The 26,284-nt window shown below is 39.8% G+C and overlaps 1 protein-coding gene across 1 annotated transcript in view; it reads right to left on the bottom strand.

Annotated features, from left to right (window-relative positions):
- The window catches only part of CERKL (CERK like autophagy regulator), a 35,685-nt gene that overhangs the window by 3,450 nt on the left and 5,951 nt on the right, over positions 1–26,284 (bottom strand). Inside the window, exons 2-11 of the mRNA XM_081927556.1 lie at positions 19,808–20,050; positions 14,646–14,777; positions 10,322–10,385; positions 9,570–9,712; positions 5,501–5,575; positions 3,664–3,841; positions 3,037–3,096; positions 2,552–2,577; positions 2,367–2,475; positions 869–965 (exon numbers count right to left, since the gene is read on the bottom strand). Of these exons, the coding sequence (XP_081783682.1) occupies positions 869–965; positions 2,367–2,475; positions 2,552–2,577; positions 3,037–3,096; positions 3,664–3,841; positions 5,501–5,575; positions 9,570–9,712; positions 10,322–10,385; positions 14,646–14,777; positions 19,808–20,050 (1,127 nt within the window). The remainder of the gene's footprint in view (positions 1–868; positions 966–2,366; positions 2,476–2,551; positions 2,578–3,036; positions 3,097–3,663; positions 3,842–5,500; positions 5,576–9,569; positions 9,713–10,321; positions 10,386–14,645; positions 14,778–19,807; positions 20,051–26,284) is intronic.

Below are 26,284 nucleotides of genomic sequence, written 5' to 3'. Positions count from 1 at the left end.
CTTTCCAAATCTTGGGGTTGGGCAGGGAGATACCTGTGGTCTTTTGGATGGCGCTGGGCTACAACTCTCATCATCCCAAACCATTGGCCACGAGGGCTGAGGCTGCTGAGATTAAAAAAAAAAATGGATTCCCAACCCAATTTAATGTGATATTCTTCATTGCTGAGCACTACAGAATGAATCTGGATAAGCACCTTCCCCAAGACTCCAGATCTACTGAACTGGATGAGTGCTATGTGTGTGTTTGTGTGTGTAGATATGCACACTTGTATGCACTCTCAAACATGTACATTGAAGCTTTGTGGATAAATTGTGGTGTTTGATACTGGGTTGCCTGTTGCTTGTGTATGGTGTCCACCTGTGCTCTGCATATAGGTGGGGGAAAAAAATCCCACCCACAAAACGTAGGGTCTCCACTTGCCCTTAATCTCAGTGAAGTCTCTGTTTAAATACAATAGTATTTCTGGTTTACCACCCCCACCCCCCTTTTAAAATCAGTTTAGCAGCTTTACACTCTAGTAACTCCTGTATATAAGAACCATACATAACTAAACCACAACAGATGGGTGGAAATAGGCTAATCGGTATTAGTCTGATTGGTGATTTTCAAAAATCAGATAAAAGTGGGCTAATCTACTCTGACAGGAGGTTAAGTCTCCTTACCAAGGCACTGCTATCTCCTGGAGCATTTACCTCCCATCTTAAAGTTTTGTCTGCTTCATCATGTTATGTTTTAGATACTCTTTTGAGGGGAGGGGTGATGTATTGTGCACATTTCCATCTTCTGTGCCCTCTGTTGGGCACAGCGATTAAAGAAATCTAATCAAAATGAGTTTGGGTTGCAGAGGAAATAAGAGTAAACCTTTACCTGGTTTTTCACACTAGCATATCTTTTCAGGTGCTTAACAAACTCCGGACGAGAAGTGTTCCGCACAACAATAAGCGCCATGCTTCCATCATTCAACCTAAAAATGGCATAGTTCAGTAAAGTATTGAACTAACACAATTATCTTTGATCTCATTGTTGACTTATTCAGAATCGTCTATTTTTATTATCAGTGAGGTTACAGGTTATACTTATTTTCAGAATTAAATAAAAACTAACAATTTTTGTAAATAATGGAACTACTTCATTGGCTCCATTACTTCTACCATGCCAATATTTTAAAATTAAAATGCTCAGTCCAAGCACCTCTACAGTGCGGACTGTCTTTCCTTCTCTCTCATTTGGGGCAGCCTTTAGTAATTGACCTGTTGTGATTCGCTTTGATAACAAAACACCCTTCTGGTAAAATCAGAGGTGGGAACAGGAAAACGCTGGCACATTCTTCAGTTCTGTAAACGTAATGTTAACCAATAGTTTCTGTTCTAAACTTGGGAGTCTCCTGTATCCGTACAATTTTGTATGTTAAAATACCATTCTAACTATATTTCTACATGACCCTTTTTACTTGGTTACTAAATCCAATGCCTGCCACAAATTCAGCCTAGGCAAAACAGACACTCTACCCAAAATGAAAGGTAGGAGGCACTACAAGAAAGGAAAAGGAAACACATGCTGGATCAGTTCCTCAACTGTATGTACGGTGGGAGTGCAATCATATGCAAGTCAGTCCCACTGATGGCATAAGATGCTGATGTTGTAACATATAGTGGCAGCTACTAGCAAGTCAAACCCTTAAGGGCTTCAACTTACTTGACCTGAAGGAAATGCAGTAATTTTGTGGATTGTGGCAAGGATCCTACATTGGCCACTTTGGGGAACACTAAAGAGACTGATGAGGAACCAAAGAGTTAATTCTCACAACCAGAGTTTGATATCTACCCTGAGATTGTGAGCTCTGGTAGAAAATCTTAAAATTGCTTGTCTTCTGCACCATAAAAATCTTAAAGGTTTTGCAAATACTGCAGTCAAAGAATCTCCGATAATAAGATCTGACTGATTTACTGTCATGATGACGTTATTGTAGTAAGAAATACTGAAAACCGCAAAGAAAGAAAAGTATTGAAACAATCAATCAGTCAGATCTAAAGAACTAGATTTCCTATCAACAAGCCCCAGGGAGATTATTACTTGATGACTACCACTTAAGTCAGACTTGTAAACTAATTTAATCACTGTAATTATCCAATGATTATTTCTAGGTGGGTGACCTCAGCTGCCTGCTCCAAAAACTGATTACAATTCCTGAGATTAGGGAGGAGTCAATGGTAGTCCAACTCAACTATCTTCATCCCCCCCCCCATGAACCTCAGAGGGTCTAGACTTTTCATGACATAAGCACGCATTCTTGGGAAAGCCAAGGCATTAGAATAAGTTGTCAGAATTTAGAGACATTACTCTAATTCTGTAAATCCTTACTGACCTGGTATTAGGTGCCAAGCCTCTTGGTGCCATTGAGCAGAGGCAAGGGATTGCCATAATGCTCACGTTCAGGAAGTGACCCTGGATTCTGCGCCAGTGATCCCTGCCGTCTAAATATAACACCACACCGTATTACTTCGAGTAAAACCTAATTCTCCTGCTAAGTGATTAAACTTGGAAACTTACCAGATTTAAGTCTCTTTTGCTGCTTTCTAAAAATAAACGCATCAGATAAAATAATTAACAGGCACGGAACGATGTGGAAGAAAAAATAAAAACAAGCACAACATGTTTGTGATTTAATTGAAGATTGAACACTCAGCTAGGAAATGCAAATTATTGTTTGAAAGAAAATTGGGATTTCATTTTGATCTTAAGCACATTATTTCTAAAACAACAGGAATTCTGATTAAAGCTTTCGGGGCGGAGTGTGCTGGTGACAGCTCTGAACTACTTATAATAAAACCGGAAACAATAATATCTAAGTGCGTGGTTAATCATTTTCTTTAAGAAAACATGATCTGCAATATAGTGGTCCCAACTAATGCTTGTCACATTAAAATTGCATTGAAATCAAACAGTGCTGAAGTTAGCTGAAGTTGGGTTGCAACTGTTATAGGATAAAGTTTGGAATATACAGACTTGTGGTTGTTTGTCTGAGTCTTACTTACGTATCCTCCCCCTGAGCATCTTGCTCCAAAGGTAGAAATGATAATTCACAATATTCTGGTCTAAGGACAGAACGAGATTAGTTATTATATCTTATCTTATCTTATGTTTATTAGGTGTGCACACAACAAGGTTTAAACAATTACAATTTTTTCTTCACGTTACAATGCTGTAAGGTTTACAATGCAGTCCTATACATATCTATGTCACAGTAAATCCCACTGGTTTTGGAGAACTGAATTTGGAGAGGTTTACTGACACAGAGCTGGGTATGATTGCAGCCCAACAGTAGTTATTAGTCTAGATCAGGAGTATCTAATTTGTGTCCCTCCAGATATTGTGGCATGACAATTTCAGCCATCCGTGACCATCAGCCATGCTGGCTGGGGCTGATGCAAAATGACCCAACCACAGCTGGAAGGCCACTGGTCAGCCACCACTGGTCATTATTATCTGTATCATATCTACTGATGCTACCCAACTACAATCATTAAACTTTTGCAAACTGGTAATAATATGAAATCATGTGTTTTGGTCCAAATGGTACAACGTTTTGGTTTTTTAAAAAAACTAAACTAAACTAAAAACTAACACAAACATAATTAAAAAAACAAACAAATTCATCGTACTTCAGACTTGCCAGTGTCTTGAGCACAGCAAAATCTTTTCGCTGACTTGATGGCATCCAACGATGCTTTTCAGCCAAAGCCAGAGCCCTTGATCCAAACCCAAACATTGATGAAAACCCAAAGCGAAGTAGCTTGGTTGGACTACTGAATGTGCACACGTCCACTGACTGTACATGCCCTGAAATGGTACCATACACATATTATTTCATTTTTCCTCAACTTTCATCACAGCGCTCAAGGTGGCCCACAACCAAAAGAGAGTCCTCAGTATTTATCAATTTTAAAAGGCAATTAAAATATCTGCAAAGTCAGGACCCCCATATACTTTTCTGTCAATATTAAATTCCTAGATGAATGAAAATGTTCTGTTTTCTAACTCCAGAAAGTCACTCCAATTAACCCAATAAAGGTGGAAAATCTGTAACCTTCAGCTATAAAGTAGACAGTTTACTTAGAATTCAGGTAAAACAGCACAAACACAAAGCAAACATGTGAACATAACATAATAAACAAAGAGCACATTGATTTAAATGTGCCTTTATCACACTGAGTTGCCTTTCCCCTTGCAAATAAACAAAGCTTATTTTGAGCAAAACTTGTACTGGTTGCGGGCATTTCTACCCTATCTTTCAAACATATTTCTAGGGCAGATCTTAGTAATACTAATTACTCCCATACCCACTGTTTTCCAATAAAGTGACAGTCTTATGTATAAGCCAGTAAGAAATTTCCTTTCCTAGTTAAACGTTTACCCACCAATTATTCCTGGAACAGACTTTGGCACAAGGCATACAGAATGTGAGCATGAATCTGGAGTACTCTGTGATTTCAGACTCAAAATTCAGAGAGAGAGAATCAGAGAATTGTAGAGTTAAAAGGGACCATGGAAGTGATCTAGTCCAAACCCTACAATGCAGGATTTTTTTTAGCCCAAAGTGGGGCTCAAACCCACAACCCTGGGTTTAAGAGTGAGACTGCCTCCAATGCCCTCCTAGCAAGATTAGCAACTGCTACAGCCTTTCACAAGAGGATGTGAAACAATAGAACAGTAGTAAGAAATGGGAGCAGGCAGAACACACAAAATAAGAGCATTCCTTAGTCCTTTGAGCCATTGTCACAGTGGGACAATGAGTCAGTGTCACTTAAGTGGGAGACCAAGCTGTGAAAGAAAGAGTATACAGTTCTCAATAGGCCAAAGGAAGAATGTGAGTGCAAAGTGGACCATTTGTCACAAACTCTCCTTCCAAACAATGGCAAGAAATGTTCAAAGGAATCCTCTCTTCGAAAGGCAGGTGCCGTGCTTAGCAGTAATTATAATGCCTAGAAGTGGTCCTCTCTTTAACTGTAATGCATACTGAAAACAAAGCTATTGTTCGATTTTATTCCAGAAATTAACAAGTAATGGCATTGTGCATTCATGTTGAGAAAACAATGCCAAGCATCTTACTAAGAAGTGCCACATCGTTATTTGAAACTAATATTACTAAATGCAAAAAGGTTCTGAAGTAACTTGAATGCAAATGTTCCTCTTCCTCAACCCACATTCAAAAAGACAGGAGAAGGAAAGAGGTAGAGCTAGTCACATCCTACCAGAGGATATTGTAAACTGCCCTGTGATCTTTGGACAAAGGGTGGTATAGAAATTTAATAAAATAAAAATAAAATCATCCTGCCCAGCAGATTGGAAATTAGCTCCCTTCACCCTCCTCATGCAAATGCAGTCTTTTCACCTTTGTATATTAGAAGTATGAGTGCTCCTCCTAATGGAAATAAGCATTGTTTTTTTAAAAAAAAAATCAATTCTTTTCCTAAAGTATTTCAGATATAGGATACTTACCCATTATTATGTGCAGTGTTGCAGTTACCGTGTGTTGTATGCCATTCACAGTATATGCCAAAATATTTGTAGAACCTGTAAATATTCAACAATGTGTCCAATAATGAAAGCGAAGTGAATAGGATAATTCTACAAAAAGAGAATATTGCAAAATGAATCCTCTAAGGCAGTGGGGAGCTGAATTCCTTTAGTAAAAGCATTTATCCAAGTGGATTGATTTATATAATGTCGGGTTATGGCAGTGTCTCACAACCAGATGTTTAAAAAGTATACAATTTGAAGCATGCAGTGCTACCTCCGGTTACGAACTTAATTCGTTCCGGATGTCCGTTCTTAAGCCGAAACCGTTCTTAACATGAGGAGCGCTTTCACTAATGGGGCCTCCCGCTGCTGCCATGCCGCTGGCACATGACTTCCGCTCTGATCCTGGGGCAAAGTTTGCAACTAGGGGCATCTACTTCTGGGTTAGTGGAGCTCGTTACCAGAAGCATTCGTAAGGAGGATGGTACGTATCCCACTATACCTCCTTGTGAAAGACAATTCTTGCCCATTTACTACTCTGGCTTTAATCTAGGACAAGAGTGAGTTCCAACAGCTAACTTGTCTGTTACACAGATCCTAAACATGCATGTGGAAGAGCTCCAGTTGTGTTTTTTTGACATAAGAAGTTACGCTATGTCAAGGTCAAAGTACATAAAACCTTTGGATCTCAGCAATCCTTGTGTGAAAGATTCAAAGTCTAATTAAATATTTTGCACTATGCAGCCTCCCTCCACGAAACAAAGGCTCCAGGTAATGTATTCTTTTGATTATTTCTGCAGTCCCGTGATATTATTATTGCACTGTTGCTCAACATGTATTTGGTCCTAGCAATAATACTAGCATACAAACAAATAACTGTAACTAAAGGCTACTTATTCCATGGAAATAAAGGATTGGATCTAGGCTAAATTATAATACAATCCTAACATACATGTATGCTCATAAGTCACAGTGAGCTCAGCAGGACTTACTCCCAAGGTGACTATGTATAAGGCTGCAGTCCTAGTTGCACTAAGGTCCATTAAAATGAACCTAAAAATTTAATCACAGCTATGTTAAGTTCCACAGATTTGAATGGGAACTAAGCACAACTAACGTATCCTGGATCCAAGCCAATGGATTTCTCATTTCCCAAGTGACAGCACTGTGCAGAGGTAATTAAAAGACTGCTTATTAATGGCAATGTTGCGGCATCTTAAGTTGCGGTGTTTCCCAACATATTACAAAAGACAAATTTTTTAAATGGACAACACTACCAATAAAATGAAACTTCTATTCCAATGCTTCTGTTCCTGCTAACCAAACCTTCTCCTAAAGGGTGCTAAAGTGTGGGAGAAAGGGAAAAAGTACCAGTTCACGTGAAGCCTGACTGATGGAGGTACCAGACAGAAATTGTGGGGGGAAATGTCTTTGGAAGTGCAAGCACTCCTGCAGAACAATTAACTTAATTAACCAGACAACATGAATATTCATAAGTCTGTTAATGTCTCCACCACATCCAAACAGATAAATGTGATGTAATGACTTCCTAGTCAAGCATATCTAAGAATCTCACGAAAGCTGCACCAACACTGTGGTTCTTTGCCCAAAGTATCATGGAAATTGAAAATCTCGTTAACAATATATTATTCTCCACAAATTAATTGGAAGCAGGAAATAACGTAAATCTCAGGGCTGTGAGATTTACGGTCAATATATATATAAAATTCCTCTGTTTCATAACAATTTCATAACAATTAATCTGCTTTCCCCCAGTCCTTCCAGTTTTCTCCAAATCCCTCTGTACGGTTCCTGAGCTGTGGTTCCCATAGCAACAAACACTATTCCTAAATAGCCAGCACCACAGGCTTCCTCCATCCGACTGGTTTTATTTTGACCACAGTATAGTAGCTTGTTATGTTGGTCTAACGAAACCTTTCTTCCGCTTTTTTCTCAAGGAAAACTACAACTTAGCACAATGCTGAAGGACTGTCAACATTCTAGAACTGGGTGTTAGTTTTCTACTCAGAGTTGATTTTAATAAAACAGCTAAGTTAAAACTCGGGTTTTGTAATTCTGCATAAAACTAACATTCTTATAGCATGAAGCATGTCACTCAAGACTGACTGTAGCATATCCATGATAAAATAAGTAACACTTGAGTTAGATACCAATTTAAATTAGTCACATCAGCTTGCAGTATTGATGGTTGAATCCTGACAAGACAGAAGTACTGTTTTTGGGGGACAGGAGGCGGGCAGGTGTGGAGGATTCCCTGGTCCTGAATGGGGTAACTGTGCCCCTGAAGGACCAGGTGCGCAGCCTGGGAGTCATTTTGGACTCACAGCTGTCCATGGAGGCGCAGGTTAACTCTGTGTCCAGGGCAGCTGTCTACCAGCTCCACCTGGTACGCAGGCTAAGACCCTACCTCCCCGCGGACTGTCTCGCCAGAGTGGTGCATGCTCTAGTTATCTCACGCTTGGACTACTGCAACGCGCTCTACGTGGGGCTACCTTTGAAGGTGACCCGGAAACTGCAATTAATCCAGAATGCGGCAGCTAGACTGGTGACTGGGAGTGGCCGCCGGGACCACATAACACGGGTTCTGAGAGATCTGCATTGGCTCCCAGTACGTTTCCGAGCATGATTCAAAGTGTTGGTGCTGACCTTTAAAGCCCTAAACGGCCTCGGTCCTGTATACCTGAAGGAGCGTCTCCACCCCCATCGTTCAGCCCGGACACTGAGATCCAGTGCCGAGGGCCTTCTGGCGGTTCCCTCATTGCGAGAAATGAGGCTGCAGGGAACCAGACAGAGGGCCTTCTTGGTAGTGGCGCCCGCCCTGTGGAACGCCCTCCCATCAGATGTCAAAGAGATAAAGAATTACCTGACATTCAGAAGACATCTTAAGGCAGCCCTGTTCAGGGAAGTTTTTAATATGTAATGCTGTACTGTTTTTAACACTGATTGGGAGCCGCCCAGAGTGGCTGGGGAAACTCAGCCAGATGGGCGGGGTATAAATAATAAATTATTATTATTATTATTATTATTATTATTATTATTATTATTATTATTATTTTATTATTATTATTATTATTGCAGTATCTCTCTCAGTTGTAATACCCAAGTTATATTTAATATAGAGAATAGGGCAGGCAATATATCAATATATCATCCAAAACCGGTTTGAAATCCATGTTGCGATATTGGTTTCATAATTTTTGGTTTGTGTGTGTTTGTGTGATGCAAAAATCACAGTGTGGGGAAAACGGTGAAGCCATCCATTGCCTCTACATCAGGCACCCCCAAACTCGGCCCTCCAGATGTTTTGGGACTACAACTCCCATAATCCCTAGCTAACAGGACCAGTGGTCAGGGATGATGGGAATTGTAGCCCCCAAACATCTGGAGGGCTGAGTTTGGGGATGCCTGCTCTACATTGTTCCATCCTTATTTCAGATACGGTGATATATCAGTATATCACGATGTTTAGCTTGTGATATATCACGATGTTGAAAAACGGGTATCGCCCAGGCAACATCTCTCACTGATTTCCCCTGGGAATCTCTTGTGCTTCCTGAAAGTCTGCTCTGGAATGACATGGCATGAAACATCTTGTACCTACTGGTAGACCAGAGAAGACTTTTCCACTCAGGGCTTCCACCCCCTTTACATGCATATTCCTCCATGGTAACCCAGCATGGTACATGAAGTCTGCCATGATCCGACCACTACTCAGAAAGATAAATGGAGATCAGCAACTTGTCCATGCTCCCATAAACAGTTCTCCACTTAAGAATCAAAGTTGGGTTTACATAGGCCATACTTATGTCTGTGAGGAAAAGATGGGCATCTCCAGAGTGCCATATAAAGAATATGGACTGTGCCAGTAGCAAAAATAAATAATTGGGGTTTTATAAATAAATCAAACAATAAGTAGAGAACAATATAACAGAACCGAAGACAGTATAAAATCTGAAAGTGATTCTGTCACAATACCATAAAAACTATGTGTGCCATTTTTTGTATTCATTGCTTTATATACTCTCACCTGCTGGTATTATTCCAAGAGGAACTTGTGCTCTTACTGGTGCAATTATGTCATCACCATCCCTCCTGGCATCCATCTGGGCTCTAAGCAGAAGACCATGAGCAACTTCATGGGCAGTCCCATCTCCACCAACGCAAACCACCCTGCAGCAAAATAGTGGCCGGTCTCTCTTCATTACAATTTAGTTCAAAAAACATTTAGTTTCAGGCTAAAGATAGTGCGAGGCATTACATATGATCAAGCTGAAACAGATTATAATCTTTCTAGGACAGCTTATTGAACTAATATGCTCCAGAACAATTTTCTACATAGCTTTGACTTCTTTTGAGCTTTACAAATATGATAGGTGTGCTGTTCTCATTCCCCACCCCACCCCCACCCCTTGTTAATATGTTGTTGGCGTCCGTCTGTCTCGGGAGATAATGGAAGAGTGCACCTTTGGGGGTAAAGTCAAACCGTTTGAGAGTTACAGTGCCTGCTGCCAATATGGGAGAGACTTGTTTCGTTGCAGGTGGGGCTGATGAAGGCATCCAGATTTGCTGCTACAGGTGCACCATGGCGTTTCTGCTCTCTGCACTTCTCCCAGCTGCCATGCAGTCAACGGACAATATCCCACATTAGTCAAACTACACAATGCTATTTATGCAAACCCCAAGATTAAAAATAAGTTGTGTGCCTATGCCACTGATTACCCTTTCCTTGAATAAGCAGCATCCTTGCAGTAGAGGAAAGCAGTTAAAAGTTAAACTTACCCATGAAATGATGTCAGGTCACATTCCTTAAGTAATTTAAGAGCATGTCCTTCATATTCTGTAACTATGAAATATAATGCACAGACAGACAATTTCAGCAACATTCAACTTCTCAGTGTAAATTGACAAATCTGTCTTGGAAGTCATAATTCACAATTCAGAGATCTATTCAGTGTGCCCAGGAGACCTTTGGGGGTTTTCACTTAGATTAGGAGATCCTTATGCCAACTACTAAGTTCTCCTGGATATCAAAAGCACATTTGCCACTCAATATGCCAGAAACACAAATATATTCTAGAGCCCCAGTGGGTAGACAGAACTAATCTTTTTTTTTGTTTCTGGATTGTGATCATGGGCACTATTTCTCCCTTATATTTTGAACAAGAAAAAGTCAGTTATTTATTCGTAAACTAGGATTACGTGGATACTCAGTTATATACATTATCTGCTCTTTCCATAGCGATACAATGGTTATGTTGCGATTTATAGTTGTAGATGTTTGAAGTGCAAGCGTCTGCACAAGAATAAACTGGCATCTTCTACTAGATGCAATCATATCACACCACACAGAATTGAATTATCTGAAAATGAAATGGTATTTGCATCAGTAAATGCACATCTCTAACTTGGACAAGTTAACCATGGAAATAACAAAGACCGGAGACCAGTAACGAAAGAATATAACACAGGAGGGTGGCGGTACAAGTATACACCAGAGTCTGTAGCCTCTGGAGAAAAGGAATCTGTCACTCTACATCGCTGTCTCTGTTTGTTGATATCCAACGCAGTACAGCAAATCCGGCAAAGAAAGACTAAACTGGCATAATGCAGATGGCATCAAGCATCATAACCACATTTAGCATTTTCTAGGGCATCTTTGCCAGAAGAGACAGCCCAGCTGCATCCGCTCATCAAAGATTTCTGCTGACTGACATGACACCTCCAGATGGATTTTTTGTGTAAGAATGTGCATTATTATATGCAAGATTACATTAATCTTTCATGCTTGTCTGTCTTTGGTGAGAGTACATTCTCACTCTCCAGTGCTTTTAAATATTCTTGCACTCACTCGGTGGTTATTTAAAAACAACTCATAAACACATCATTATTTGTATTTTGCCTTAGAGTTAGCCTCCTGCCTGCTTCATTAGGATGGGAGCAAAGTCCTAAAGCAAAAAACAAGAACAAAAACGGTGCAGTACACCATAGCACAGTTTCTCACCTGGGGCTGCAAATGGGAATTCCAGCCACAAAACAGCATAACATGTTGTCTCTACATATGCTAAACCCTTGACCTTTAGTCTTAAAAGGTCAAGAGTGCAAAGTGAAGAGCCCAGAAGCAGCTTTGTAGCACTGTCACTAATGTGTAAACAAGTTTCTCACCCCTCAAAGCTGTAGAGATGGGTAGAAAGAAGGGCCCCCTGCTTATATATATGCCTGCAAAGTTAAAATCATACCAGAAGCTACAAAGATTTTTTTTACAATCCTTGGGAGGCAAGTTTGAAATGCTCTTATAGCTCTACGCATCCCATCTTTAGCATGACTTAGCAAGGCTCAGGAATCATGTACTCAAAACATGCTTAGGTATACATTTCCCCTGCTTCTTTGACACTCTCACAGGCCAACATGAAGGGCAAATATGAACCAATAAGCTCGAATGCAAATAGTCAGAAGCCAAGAGGAGAGTGAGATTATGTCTGAATCCAGTTTTGCTCTCGCCTTGTTTAGGGCTATGCGTAGGTAGAAGTAAGATATCAGAAGCATTGGCTTTCTTTTTTCCAACTAACTGTAGTTTTTCCATTATGGCTGAATCAAAATGGTGGATGGATTTAACTATGGTTTATCCAAACAAGCCAAGCCCATGCACAATGGCCAGCTTGGACATGCAATAGCTAAAAACTAAGCAAAGCCTGACCCAGTTTAAACATAATGACAAAACCACCATTAACTGAAAACAGGGGCAGGTGCTTTGATTTCCCCCCTGCTTGCCACGCCCAAGGAGGAGAGGAGTGGAGGAAACAAGTTGAGGGTTCTTCTTATAGCATTAAACCATAGTTTAGTGTTTCATTCGATTTTAATTTTTTTGAAAGTTGGTTTGAGTAGCAGCAAGAAAAAGCATCTAATAAATGTTATGATGATGATGATGATGATGCACGGCAAAATATAGCAGCGTTGTGTGGAACGGAAGTATGAATTTTCCTAAAATCATTCTTATTTATTGAACTATTTTCTGCCCTTGTTTCCGAAGGAGCCTGGGACAGCAAACAGATCCACAATTTTAAAACAAAAGTGCCTCAGCAAAATCAAAATAAGTAAATATAGCCAAATGCTTAAATTATGCAGGTTGCAGAATTTAGCTTATAGTATGGAGTTTTCATTTTAACGAAGGACCCTCACAAGCCTTACTTTCATCTTAGATTTGTCAAGAAAGGTTTTGCTCACATAAAGACTGAAGGGGTTTTACCACAAAAAAGATTCTGGCAGTCTCCTAATTAAAGTCTTCCTGCTCTACTGAAATATATCTCAACTTTACAGACTGTTCCTCTGATTGGCTGAGCAACATAAACTCTATGAAGGATGAATTAATTTAAAGGCAACACACTTATTTTTTTAATAAAAAAATCAGTAAGCATGTTTTTTTCTTGATCTACAGTTCTGCATAAATTCCTAGTGCACATATTTATGATTTTACTATTAAAAATAAATTTCATATATCCATGTGCAATCTATGTCAGTTGATACACAGCAGAAGGACTTCTTGGTTTGATAAAATTATATCTGACAAAACCGAAGTACATGTCATTTGCCAAATTAATCTGTAGGAGGAGTGTTAACCACTAACCATAGCAATATGCTATGAATAGACCTTACGATAAGATAGTTTGAGATTTAATAATAAAAGGACACAATTCTTCAACAAGAATAGTGTGAATGCATAAAAAGTCTTCCAGATTTCCTCTGCATGTCATTGTCATGGTATACATTTATCTCCAGAGTACATGTTTCGTACACATGCACCAGGCATGTACCAGCAAGCAGATTTTCAGCTCTGAAAGCACTGTTTACCTGTCAAAAGGACCGAGTCAAAAACACTACTGGGCCTGTCAGAACTGAATAATCTATTCAGCATCTAAGCAAGTAGAAGAGCTAGTCCCAGAGATCTCTGGACGGAGCAGTCATGGGGTACCTCTGGCCTGTAGGCCTAGTTAGGTCCACCAGGTCTCTGAATTTGACCAGCAAGGCAGCTTCAGGCAAACTGCATCCAATTGCCAATTACTTGATATCATAGGTCAACAGCAGCACAGTGCTAAGATGAGAGATAGGCCCTCTGCCTGCTCTTGGACAGTAAATGGCAGCCTAGGTAGATCTAAAAGGTAGGCAGAGTGAACCTTCTAGCCATTCCTATCTCAGTGCTGGAGCAGAGAGGAAAGGATATGTTCTGTGTGTGATTGCATGACTACTAGGAGCCAGCATGATGGGTCAGAGCTGCTTACCTGACCTCCTGGCAGGTAAGTCACTGCTACTTACCAGAAGGGGAAAGGGCAATGCAGTGGTGAGGTTGGCATGTTGCAAACACTCCAATGAAGCTGATTCAGTGGTCCTGCAAGTATATTTGCACCATCTTCCTTGCTTTACCTCTCCCAGGTCTGGTGGAACTGCCTCTGCTACAGTCTACTACTGTTTGTGCCTGCAAACCCATCTGGGGTGTGTATGAGTGTGACTGCATATGTTGATTTTTATGAGAGAGGAACAGAAAGAAAGTGCTGTGCACCTGATAGAAAGGTGCTTGTGACAATGCGTAGGTGGGGAAATATAAGTGTATAATATAATATTTGATACTACATTGGGGGGCACTCATATTTGGAATGCAACTCTGTATAAGGTTGGACAAGTACCAACTCCCCACCCGGGATTGAATAATTGATTGGACTGCTTCCATTCTATCACTGTGCAATCCTATGCATGGCTACCCAGAAGCATGTTCAGGTTAAGAACGGACCTCCGGAACGAATTAAGTACTTAACCAGAGGTACCACTGTATTATACTAATTTTTTCATTAATTTCCTATAACTTCAGTAACTAATAAACAGGATGGAGAAAGGTATTTAACAAACCAAGAGCATATGAAAATATTTAACTAAAAAGATAAACCAATGACTGCACATCAACACAAAATGATTTTCGCTAACAAGGAATTTATTTCTTTAAAATCATGTGTGCTAAGTGATGTCATTAAAATAGAAACATTAAATGCAAACTGACCCATTTGCGGAGATGCTACCTCCAGAAATGGATCGAATCATGTTCCACAAAGCATCTTACCTGTAACGTCAGCCCTGATGTCAGCAAGCTTAAAGAGAGGTGCAACTTGTTCGTGATAAATGCGAGCAGCCTCTTTTCTATGACTATTTGGATTGACAAACACCTTTAATGACTTTGGCCTATTCGGAAAACCTTTAAAAAAACACACAAGGAAAAAACCACATCAGGGTTTTTAAGGCTAATTCAAACCACTTTGAACACACAGCATTGCAAAAGAATAAAAGCATGGATTGCAAACATTAACACCTGCAGATGAATATTCACCCTGAAAAGGTACAGCAAATTCTGGTTTGTGTCTGTGGCCATCTTTTTTTTCTTTATTTTTTGCACGAAGCTGCTCATTACTTATATATGCCATCTACGTAATCCTGAAACAACTGGAGCAACTGACCTGTTTGTGCATCTCTACAGCTAAGAATAACTAGTACAAATGAGTCAGTCACCCTCATCAAGAGCATTATGTGACAGCTAGCACGAAAGAGGTTTTAGGTCATGGTTCAAACCTGAAAGAAGGAGGGAGATCAAGTGAGAAGAGAATATTCTCCTGAGAATTTAAAAAAAGGAAGTGCCTGTCAGCAAGGATTTGATAATAGTACCCCTTCACATTTGCCACGGAGATTCGATACTACAATTTTAAGGATTTACAGATTATGTTTCATGCCACACAGAAGGTGCACAGGTGCAAAAGAAATCTGCCCTTGATTAAAAGGATCAATAAAATAGAGGTACAGGTATGAGAGTAAGAGAGGGGGATGAAAGCCAAAATAAACATTTTGAAACAACATGTCTTGTTGATAATCTGTGCTTTTATCACTACAGCATTTAAAAATAAATTATCTTGTTAACTTTCACCTGCCATACAACATTATTTATCATCGATTCTAATCATGTACACATCAGGTGATAATTCAAAGGATCATTTGTTTAGCAGTTACTTGCCCCTCTCTAATATCCCCAGTATTTTCAGTGGAAAAAATAAAACAACAGCTACAATTTTTTTTTACAACATTGGCATTATCAGCACCATGCTCTAACCAACTGAGCTATCCAGGACTCTTAACTAAGGACCATGGTTTATCACACCAAAAATAAACTTTGTTTTTGTGCACTGTATTGTTTCATTGGGACTTGAGGCCTGCAGGGGAAATGGAGACACTCAGGCATGATCTTCCTGGACAGGCAAAATAATGTCAAGTCTCCAAGCAGAGGTCAGGGGTGTCAGGACCAAGGACAGATCACTCTAGGGCTAACTAGTTGGAGCTTTCCCTCCTACTACAACTATAGAGGGATGCTGCCACCCAAAGCCTTATGTAGGCTAACAAGGCCTGTGATACGATGACTCTATCTACCTGAAGGGGGACTTTGCTTTTCTAAAGGCCTTTCCCTAATTTTGTATCCATTAGCTACTTTGGGGTTGCTGCTGGGGTTTTGTCTTCAGGTCCACGTCCTCCGGCAAAGAGAGCAAGAGAGAAGCTACTGAAGATTATTCCCTGGAGGCAGCAGAATGTGCCTCATCTTCCTCTGAATCTTCCTCAAAGTACTGAAGGCCCCTGGGGTCAGGGGCCCTGACACGCTCTCCTCTGTCCCATTCACACTGTGGATCCAGATTTAATGAACATATTAGAGTTTGCTAAACCAGAGTTAACCATAACATCTAAGTGGAGAAACCATGGCTTAACAAACCACATCTTTTCTAAAACTGGTCATGCATAGTGTACACAAGAGGGTGGTAAAAGGACATGCATGGGTACAAGGCTTGTTCTCAGTCCAATAACCAATGGTTTATGAGTTATGAAACCAGCAAAATGATTTGCAGAAACATCAATACAACCCTAAAATGATTTCCCAAAGGGTTGGGAGAATTTGCTCGATTCACCAGGGACTTTGTTTTCTCCTTCCCAAAATATATTATTCAGCAGTCTTACAGCAAACAACTTTATAATCTAATAATGTTAAGTAGTTTCAGGTCTCATTACCGGCATATAAGTGCTGTAGCCTTTAGCATCATTAGAGCCTATGCTCTATTGAATTGCTCATTGTAGCTTCCTTTGCTAAAGTGAACTAGGACTTTAAAACAAAATAGCCAACTGTTCCTCTGGTAGTAACAAATGTGCTAATATGCACTAGTTTAAACTTGATCTATCAGTGAATCAATGAACCATGAAAGGTAGGGGTTAATCAGGGAGTTCTGAAAACAAAAGCTCATAGGGCAGCAGAGACGCTATCCTCAGACACACATCTGTGCTGTTTTCACTGTTTAGTTTTATGGCAGCAGGCTTATGTTTACAAAAGTTAAGGGCTTGAAATGATGTCACTGTCACATACGTTATTAATATTTTATACAACAAGCAATAAGAAAACTGCTACATAAAGACAGAAGTAATGATGTGAATAAACATTTTTCATGCTAACTAGAGATATACCACTGTTGATGCTACACTGTTAATGTATAACATTAATGGGATAATTAAACCTTCACGCATGAAGCTTTCGATGTTCACATTAAAAACTTGGTGTGAGAGGCATGCTGTAAAAGGAGCTTCTGTAACAAATTTCTTCTATAAAATAGGCACTCTTAATTTTTATACTGAAAGCATAGCTCTATATTGCTCACTGCTAAAGTCAAGCAAAAATTTAGACTAAAAATCTCTCCTAAGAGATTGTTTAAATCACGTAGTTTTAATTTTAACCAAAAATTATCACATTTTTTTAAAAAAGGAAAACATGGCTGCGTTGAAACAAACCTTTTCTGGTTTTCGATGCTTTATCTTAATATTTCATAAAACCATAGAATTGTTGAGTTGGCAATGCAGGAATATTTTGCTCAATGTGGGGCTCAAACCCACGACCCTAAGATTAAGAGTCTCATGCTCTTCCAACTGAGCTATCCCAGCAGTCATGCAGGGATATTTCCCCAATGTGGGGCTTGAACTCACGACTCTGGAATTAAGAGTCTCATGCTCTATGGACTGAGTTATCCTTGATTTATATTACACAGTATTCTTTCAAATACTACAACAAACTAAAGTAACCACACCAATCTTCCCCAATTCACATAGATTCCTGGTTTCAAATCTTGTTTAGGAGGAACCTGGTTACCGTACATACACGTGTATAAGCCAACTTTTCCAGCACATTTTTTATGCTGAAAAAGAACAAGCTGTTTGCTGCCACCACTCGTGCTGCCTCTGCTCTGCCAAGCGCGGGCACAGGAGCCGCAGAGGCTGTTGTTGGCGGAGGCGGAGGAACCAGCAACCCGAAAGCAGCACTTTGGGGCTGCTGGTTCTTCCTCCGCCACTGCCGCCACCAGCCTCTGCCTCTTGGCAGCACCCTAGGTAGACAGGGGGACGGGAGGGGCTGGGGGTGGGAAGAGAAACCCCACTGCCATGTGTGCATGAGCCCGCGCACACACACACTCCAGCCCACCAGGAGGTTTGTGGTGTTGTGGTGTGGTGAACTGGCTTATACTCGAGTCAATAAGTTTTCCCTGTTTTTTTGTGGTAAAATTACGGTAGGTGCCTCAGCTTATATTCAGTTCAGCTTATACTCAGGTATATACGGTAAGTATGGAAAAACAAACTGGAACCAGAGGAGAGAGGGAGAAAGCATTCTCATGACTCCCAGTCTCCTATTGTGACCTGTGCTTTTAATACTGCTGTCTTTGTCTTTAACTGCTGCTGGTTTTCCTTGTTTGTTTTGTTTTCTGGTTGCATTTTGTTTGGGTTTTAGGCTGTACTTTTATATTATTTTGTACTATCTCCATTTTGTATACATTTTCCTGGTGTGCTTCTGTAGAAAAAAGTGAGGTATAAATCCACGAATAGCAATAATAAATCATATTTGCATTTCTAAACAAGAGATCTACTGCAAACTAGAGTTAGCACAAACTCATGATTTCAGATCCTACGTTGTCAGCTCCCAAACAAATCACAGTTTGAGGGCAGCCGCAAGCTTAGAAAATAGCCTGGTTTGGATCTGTTTATTAATTCAAGTTATGAACAAGCCTTTTCCTTGAAACCCACAGTCAAATCACTAAGCATCTAATTAACAATAGTTTCTCATTTCATCCAAACCAGGAAACTATGGTAACCAACTTTAGAGCAAGCTAGTATGCTAAACAAACTTCAAATCATGGTGTATGAGACTGGGTTGTTCTGAAATAACACACAGAGCTTTACTACAGTCCATAGACCCAAAATATGGTACAATGATAGTATATAAATGTTATTAAGGTATAATATCGGCCTTGCTAACCAACAGAGTAGCTTTAGCTTGTACATACTGATTTCTGATTTTTACTGCCTCCAAGAGGAATTTTGCTATGGCTAGTGTAATAGTATCAATCTTATCCTCAAAGAGGATATTGCTTCTGATGAAATGGAAAACTCTAGTTAATTGGAGATTTGCTGGTTTAATTGCTGCATGCCACAAAGGGAGGAGTGAAGTAGCTGCATATGCAAACGAAAGAGTTCATGCATATATTGGCCTGGTAAGCCAAATTATGTTTATTCAAGCACAGGCATTGGCAGTGTTTTGATGTGACATTAAACCAGTTTAGCAGTACAAGAACAACCAGTACAGCCCCTCCCTCCAGCACAGTTGCAATGAGATCAGAAGTTTTTGCATTTTACTTCTTTTGTCCAAACCAATAAATGTGCTTAATGTTAATTACAATTTAGAGAAACAGGTCAGGTTTGTAAACCATGGTTCAAAATTTGCTTGCTTCTGTAAACCACAGTTAAGAATAACCACAGTTTGAGTTCATGCAAAACAAGTAATTATAATTAGTTGAAAACAGAAGTGAAAGCTTCCCATCTCATCCTCACAGATGTGCCAAAGGAGGAATGGTAAATTGAGTGTGCAAGCCCTGAAGCTTGTGCATGTAGTGATAAATCACACTTTTATTGGCGAACCAGGCCAGTAAAATGTTTGGTTTCTTGTTACATATTAACAGAGTCTTAGACTAATTTAAAATCAGCTAAGTGGAATATGTCACTAACAGAATAAGATGGGAATTCTAAGTATACTGATTTGGGGGGAAAGTCCTACAGAAATCAATAGAACTTATTTCTCAGTAAACAGGTTCAGCCTCATACTGTATTTTTTTAAGGTTAAGGATGTTTAGAAAATATAGAAATAAAGTCTTTCTGAAAAGTGCTTACCATTCAAAATTTCCTTCAAATGCTTAAACCACAGGTAACAATGGTCCTCACTTAAATTACTTAGGTTGATGACAGAATCCTTAAGTTTGTTTCCTTCTTTTTTCAGGCAGACAAAAACTGTGATACCTAATAATAGGCCACCTTTTTGCTGCCCAGCAAAACGACGGCGTTTCAGTTTTACGGAAAATACATCTTTCATTTCGACATATTCCTCTTCATTTGTCAAGCCCACATTGGAACCACCTGCCCAAAGGAGGAAGAGAGAGTGTTTATTTTCATACCACATCACAGTTTAATCCCTTATGGTTCCATCCTAACTAAAAGTGCACATACACAATATCTATTATTATCACTTTTCCCCTGAATGCATCCCTGAAAAAATAGTTTTAGAGATATTTAAGAGCTGTTCATGAACTGTGAAGAGAGGACCAGACTCTACATTGCTAGCAACCATGTGGGACTTACAGCAGCTGCTTCCATACCACACTCAGTAATATTTAAAGTTGTTTCTTCTTCACAGAAAGGACTGTGCTACTCTCCTCCACATTATGTTATACTCCTTCTCTAATGGTTCACAAGGTCAAGAGATGAATATCTCCCTTTACATCTGTAAAAAAAATTATGAGTGCAAGCCCCGTGCTCCCCCACCGCTGCCTAATTTTGATAGCAGCTGCCCTTTTACATACAGTTCCAAAAGTGCTTCTTTAAATCCCTCACACAAAATCTTTTTTTTTTTTAAGCAGTTTCGTGTTATATCATGGAAGCTCCACCACAGGTTCGCTACCTCTCTCCCATTCTTGGTTTTCCCTCACAAAATGGGTTATATGCAAGTCAATATGTCACTGAGTAACTTTATCAGAATGGCTGGAATTCCTTTCACCACAGAGACACAGTGCTTATTTGCATGTCGCAGTAAACCATAGTTAATTTTACATATGTCTGAACCAAGGATCATTGTCCTGTTTCATTCCCAACATGATCTGTAAACAAGGTTTGTTCATAGCTTACAGGAAAACAAACCATGAACCTTGGTTTGGACACAACACTAAGGAATTGTAGTGTGTTTCCTTGGTATGCTATTGTGGAGGGGCAAAGTGGCCAAAACATCAGTTTGGTAACTATGGGTTTACCATGACCTACCGGTTCCTTCTTTTGCACAGAAGCAAAAAAATCAAACCAGATTTGGCTGCCTCTAGGACTCCAAATTGGATAGCTGACTTTAAGAGAGTCATATTTCTTCTAGAAGGACTCTGATAGGACTTTATGATTTATTCTTCTTGTCCTTAGCCACAGCAATTCTGCCCCCCCCCATCAATGTCACCATTAAACAATGGCCTTTAGTATGAACAGTCTCAGCATTAGGAAGCCATTCTTTTAATTGTCTTCCTTTAGGATGAAATTAGCAAAAACAAGCAAATAGACTCTGGGACCAAAAGGCTGAACCTCCTTTATCACCTTCTGTTGCACTGTGGACACAGCCTTCAAAATGTGGAATAAAACATGATCACAGCAGTTGCAGCAGACTATCAAGCTGGCCGCGTACCTCTTCTTGAAGCTTTCAAGGGAAGTAACCTATTCTATAAGCTTCTCTTAACATGCATGCCTCAGAGGTGCTAGTCTACCTTGCAGGAGATGATAAGGTATCCATGCAGCAGGGAAGCCACCTGCTCCTGAGTAAAATGGTTTTCGTGTGTCCTTTCATCCATTAAGGCTGGTATTGCAGATGGTGAAATACCACGGCCAAAGGCCCATGGCCAACAAATCAAGGGAGCAAAGAGAGCATCTTGAACAAATCCCTCTGGTTACATGCCACTTATAAGACAGACAAAGACTGGTCAACCAAAAGTATTTATTTTTTTCTGTTTCCTTTTCTTAGCTTTTTTTATAGTAAGACAGCATAAAAGCAATCTTACAGCTATTCTGGTTGCTGGTGCTGGAATGTAAAAATAAATAAATGACTGGTTGCATTCCTTGCAACTCTAGATTGACATCTCATGGAGAAGCCTTACTAGAATGTATATGTAGACTTTCCTCCTAGGAACCATGGAAATCACAGTGCATTGTTTCTTACAATTCTAAAATCACTTTTTCAATGCAATGGGTGCTCATGGCGATGTACAACGATTATATGTCATTAACATTAGAAATACATTTTCAACTTTCAAACTTTTGACTTCATCTGCATCTATGGAATTTTGAACACCTGCTTCTCACTACGTTAAAAAAAGAAACTATTTTATTTCCCATAGTCAAAATCTTCTAAATAAGCTAAACTTGCCTTTTAAAAAAAACCCCACACAGTAATTCTTTCCATTCAAGAACTATCCATTCATTAGTATCATACTGATTATTCCTAGCTGTTTCAAAACATTAACTATCCTCTCATATTACCTAGAAGGATACAGGGTACCATCTGTTCTTATAAGGGGTTTAAGTATACATTAGATATCATGCTATTTATTTAATTCAGCACCCACTTCTCATTGTATTCCCCCCCCAAGTCAATTTAATTACAAGGAATAAAGATAATCTTTCCTGCCAGGTTGTTCTATCATGCTAAGAGCAGAGCAGGGACCTTCATAAAGTAGGCTGCACTTGTTAGGTCCTCTTCCATTTTTAACTACACTTAACGTTAAGAAAGGTCTTAACAAAAACAATACTACACAGCTCTTAAAAATATTATTATAAGCCAAGAGCTTGTCTACATCAATTTTGGCACATCTGCTTGATAGAGAGCATAAACAGGATTAGCTGGATTTATCTGCTTGACGCTAATTGTACTCACAGTTTCTGCACATGTCCATTTCCCCCAAATACAGCATGAAAAATAAGTATGGCTAAGATAGTTATTTCTACCAGCATGTGTTACGCACTTGGATAAGGCATGCTATATTCTTAAGTAAACGAGTGCTCCTAAAATGGGTTCAGACGTGCATTTTCCTCTAATTACTATCTATAATTACCTTTGAAAAATTCTTCACACTTTGCTAAACCTTAATTCTCTTCAGCCTGAGAGTGAATGAAGGGGAAGAGGATTTCTCATTCTTTTCTCCTTGCTTCCCCCTTCAGTTTTGGGATGCAAACCGAGGGATAGGGGAAGAGAGAAAGCTGGCCCCACAGAATATGTACCTTAGATACATATCATCCGAGGCAAAATCCCAGCCTTCACAAGAGTCTTTTAAGTTGAAGGGCAATTTTTTCCTTCATAGCTGAGGTGAAGTGTGAGGAGAGATTGTATTAGCTAAGCTTGACCTCAGCCAAAATGGCACCTGCATTGTCTTCTTGTTTGGAGGCTATGAGAATAAGTAATATCCCAAGCTTTGAAGGCCTTATTTCTGGATCCCCAAACTTGCCAGAAAACAGAAGTTAGGCAGGAAGCAGGCAATATAAATTGCTAGGGCTGTACTCCCACAGAGATTAAATAACCATGGGGTGGTCTGGCCTCACAGGATTGGCCTCAGAGAAGATACACCCTTGGGCCCACATTCTCTAACCATCCAGAGGACTTTGTTGAATACATAATGCTAAAAGTAATAAACGAGACCAGCTCATTACTGTCACAGAATTGAATTCAAGAGAATGCCAACTAATTGTTTGTATGGGAGATGTGCTATTCCAGCCCCTCCCTCAGCACCCAAGGATCACCTTTGTTATGAGTTGAAAAGTGCTATCTGTTGAATAAAGCAGAACATCTCATACAATGATGAACACTGGAGATTTTCAGTCTCTGGATTAAAACACTTCTCTTTTCTGTCTTGTGTCACAAAGGGCACAAGTAACAACATGGCCAAACTCTGTGTCTTAGGGCAAAAAATACCCAACTGAATTATGATTAACTTTAATGTATATCATGGCTACATACATGGCTATTAAAAAATAAAGGTGTGTCTAACACTGCATTCTATACACTTACTTCAAAGCAACTGGAGGTAAACCTCATTGTACAAAGCAAATATGCTCAATGTTCCTGTCAAATATTTTCCAGACAAATTTGACAGCAATATGATCTGATCCATTTGAACCAAACCTACTTTTCACTCACAGCAAGAAATCACAGTATTAAATAATACTGTGCAGTCTCTTAGAAAAGCCCATTTCTTACGGATGAATGAAAGTTTCCTTTCAGAGGTATCTTCTGTATAAACAGTAAAGCATCACTGAATATGACCCAGCACTCTGTTGAACTGCAGCAAGTATAGCTGCAAGATTAAATGATAAAGCTCAGAAACTTCAAAAGACACATGGCACTAAGGGCTTATTCACACATGCACACCAATTTACTGATGCAGTATTTCATACCATTTTGATTCCCAGGTGCGCGTATGAACTACCACCATTTAGTGTGGGGAAAACTAATATGTGAATATATAAGTTCTTTCTCATGCTCAACACATGCTACTCCTTGTTTTATGCTGCAGCCATTAGGCAGTGAGCATACATGTGTGAACTGACCTGGAGATATTTGAGGATGTGGTGAAATGAGTTACTGAAAGTTCCTATTGCAGGATGCAGACTATAGTTACTACTAGGTTGTTTTAAAATAGGGTAGGAGTCAACTAATGAGTCCGGTCTGCAAAAGTCCTGTGCAATATGGCTTTCCCCACCTCCCCTCCCCTGTGTCCCATGCCTCTGAAACTGCCTCAAGGTGGAGTTTGGAGAACCCCAAAACAGCATTTAGGGGAAGGATAGGGGAAGTGTTCCATCTGGAAAGTCAAAATGCTTGTCGTGACAAAACTCACATTTTAGTGCAACGTTTAATTCCTCTCATAGTGTCCATGGGGTGGGGTGGGGTTCAACTAAATTTTACTCAGAGTAGACCCATTGAGCTCAATTGACTTAACTTAGTCATGTTCATTAATTTTAATGTGTCTGAGTAAAACATTGTTGACTACCATCCTTAGAATAATATTAAGCCCTAGTATTCTCATACCCAATATTGCTTGGAAATTCTAGGTACCCAGTGGTTAAACTCAGTGCAAAATGGTGCCCAGTTATATCCACACATAGACGAAAGCCTGCTCCTTGATCACAGGAAGAAAATTAGGTTGTGCTATCTGAAAAGGTGACCAAATCCGATAACAAATAAGCATGTCTCCAAAACATATAGTAATCTGTATGTACTGTAATATTTTACCAAAGTGTGTGTATGAGTGTGCATACGCACCCTAAGTGAAAACAGTTTTATAAGTGTTTATATACTATTGTATGTAAACATCAAGGCAATCTGTGCTTCCTATGAAACAGATACCACACACAATGGGCAAGCACACAACATTCAGACCACAAAACTACTTCCAGTTCAAACTGTGTACTCTTTCCTCCATGTTGTTTTGTGCCATGTGTTGCACTGTGTGGCGCTTGTAATCATTATATCCACCTGTGAATCAAATCAATCAATCAGGTCAAGAACAGTAAGCTGACTGGTCAGAAACGTAATATAAAAACCTCACATTCCTGATAATACAAGATGTTGCACACAAGTGAAAGTGCATCGACGCAACACAATCAGTCAATGCAGAACACAAAACTGTACAGTGCTGACTTAGGATGAGTCTGGAAAAGCATTGCCTGTGTTCTTCTTTGCAATATACTTGTCAGCTGCATAAGGAGAAAAGCTAATCCTGTATGTAGATTTCATTATTACTCGGCAGCCTTTATCCATGGTAACCATAATTCTTAATCCTACCATTCTCTGCAACTGTAGTCTTATTTCTATCTCATCTTATTCCTACCAACTATATCCAAACAAAGACCACATATGCATCAAGAACTGTACTAAGCAGTGGGCAGAAAAGAGACAGTGTGGTACAGAAATTTTGGTTAGGAATCCGATTCCTATAAATACACAACAACTCATGATAATAACGTCCCCCTTCCCTCCCACCCTTGTCCTGGCATTGTAGAGCTAAAATCCCTTCCCCACCCCCCAGGCATTAGACAGCCATGGGCACCTGTACATCCTGCTCCTGCTTGAAGTGTGATGAGCAAATTTATGGACCACAGACTTAAGGGTGCCAGCTATCAAGCTGTGGTCCAACCAGGTGGGGAGCACAAGCACCCTTCTGTTGTTGACCAAGAGGGACAGAAAAGACTTTGGTTAATTACTATATTCCAGCAGGGGACGGTGAGGTAGGGGGGGTCCACCAAGTCCTCATTCACTAGAATCATCCCAATTATGACATTAGGTTGGCTTGGGGGGGGGGGAGAACACACGAAAGACCAGCTTACCCACCCCCACTATTATATCACAGCTACCCAACCCAAATTGTTGTTGATTGATAAGAGGGGCCTGGTACTGGCCACTTAGCAGTTGTTCATCTATGTACAGAGATCAGGATAACCAATAGGGCTATTTCAAAATGGGGGGGGGGAGGGACAAGCTCAGGACATAAATTTGTTATTACACTTCAGTTATTTTTCACTATCACTTTAATATTTTTTATATAATCTTCTCTCTCTCTCTCACGCGCGCACACA

The sequence above is a fragment of the Podarcis melisellensis genome (genome assembly GCF_964234715.1).
Source record: "Podarcis melisellensis genome assembly, chromosome: 1".
Lineage (NCBI taxonomy): Eukaryota > Metazoa > Chordata > Lepidosauria > Squamata > Lacertidae > Podarcis > Podarcis melisellensis.
The sequence above is the reverse complement of the archived record's forward strand: the minus strand, read 5'-3'. Positions and strand labels throughout refer to the sequence as shown.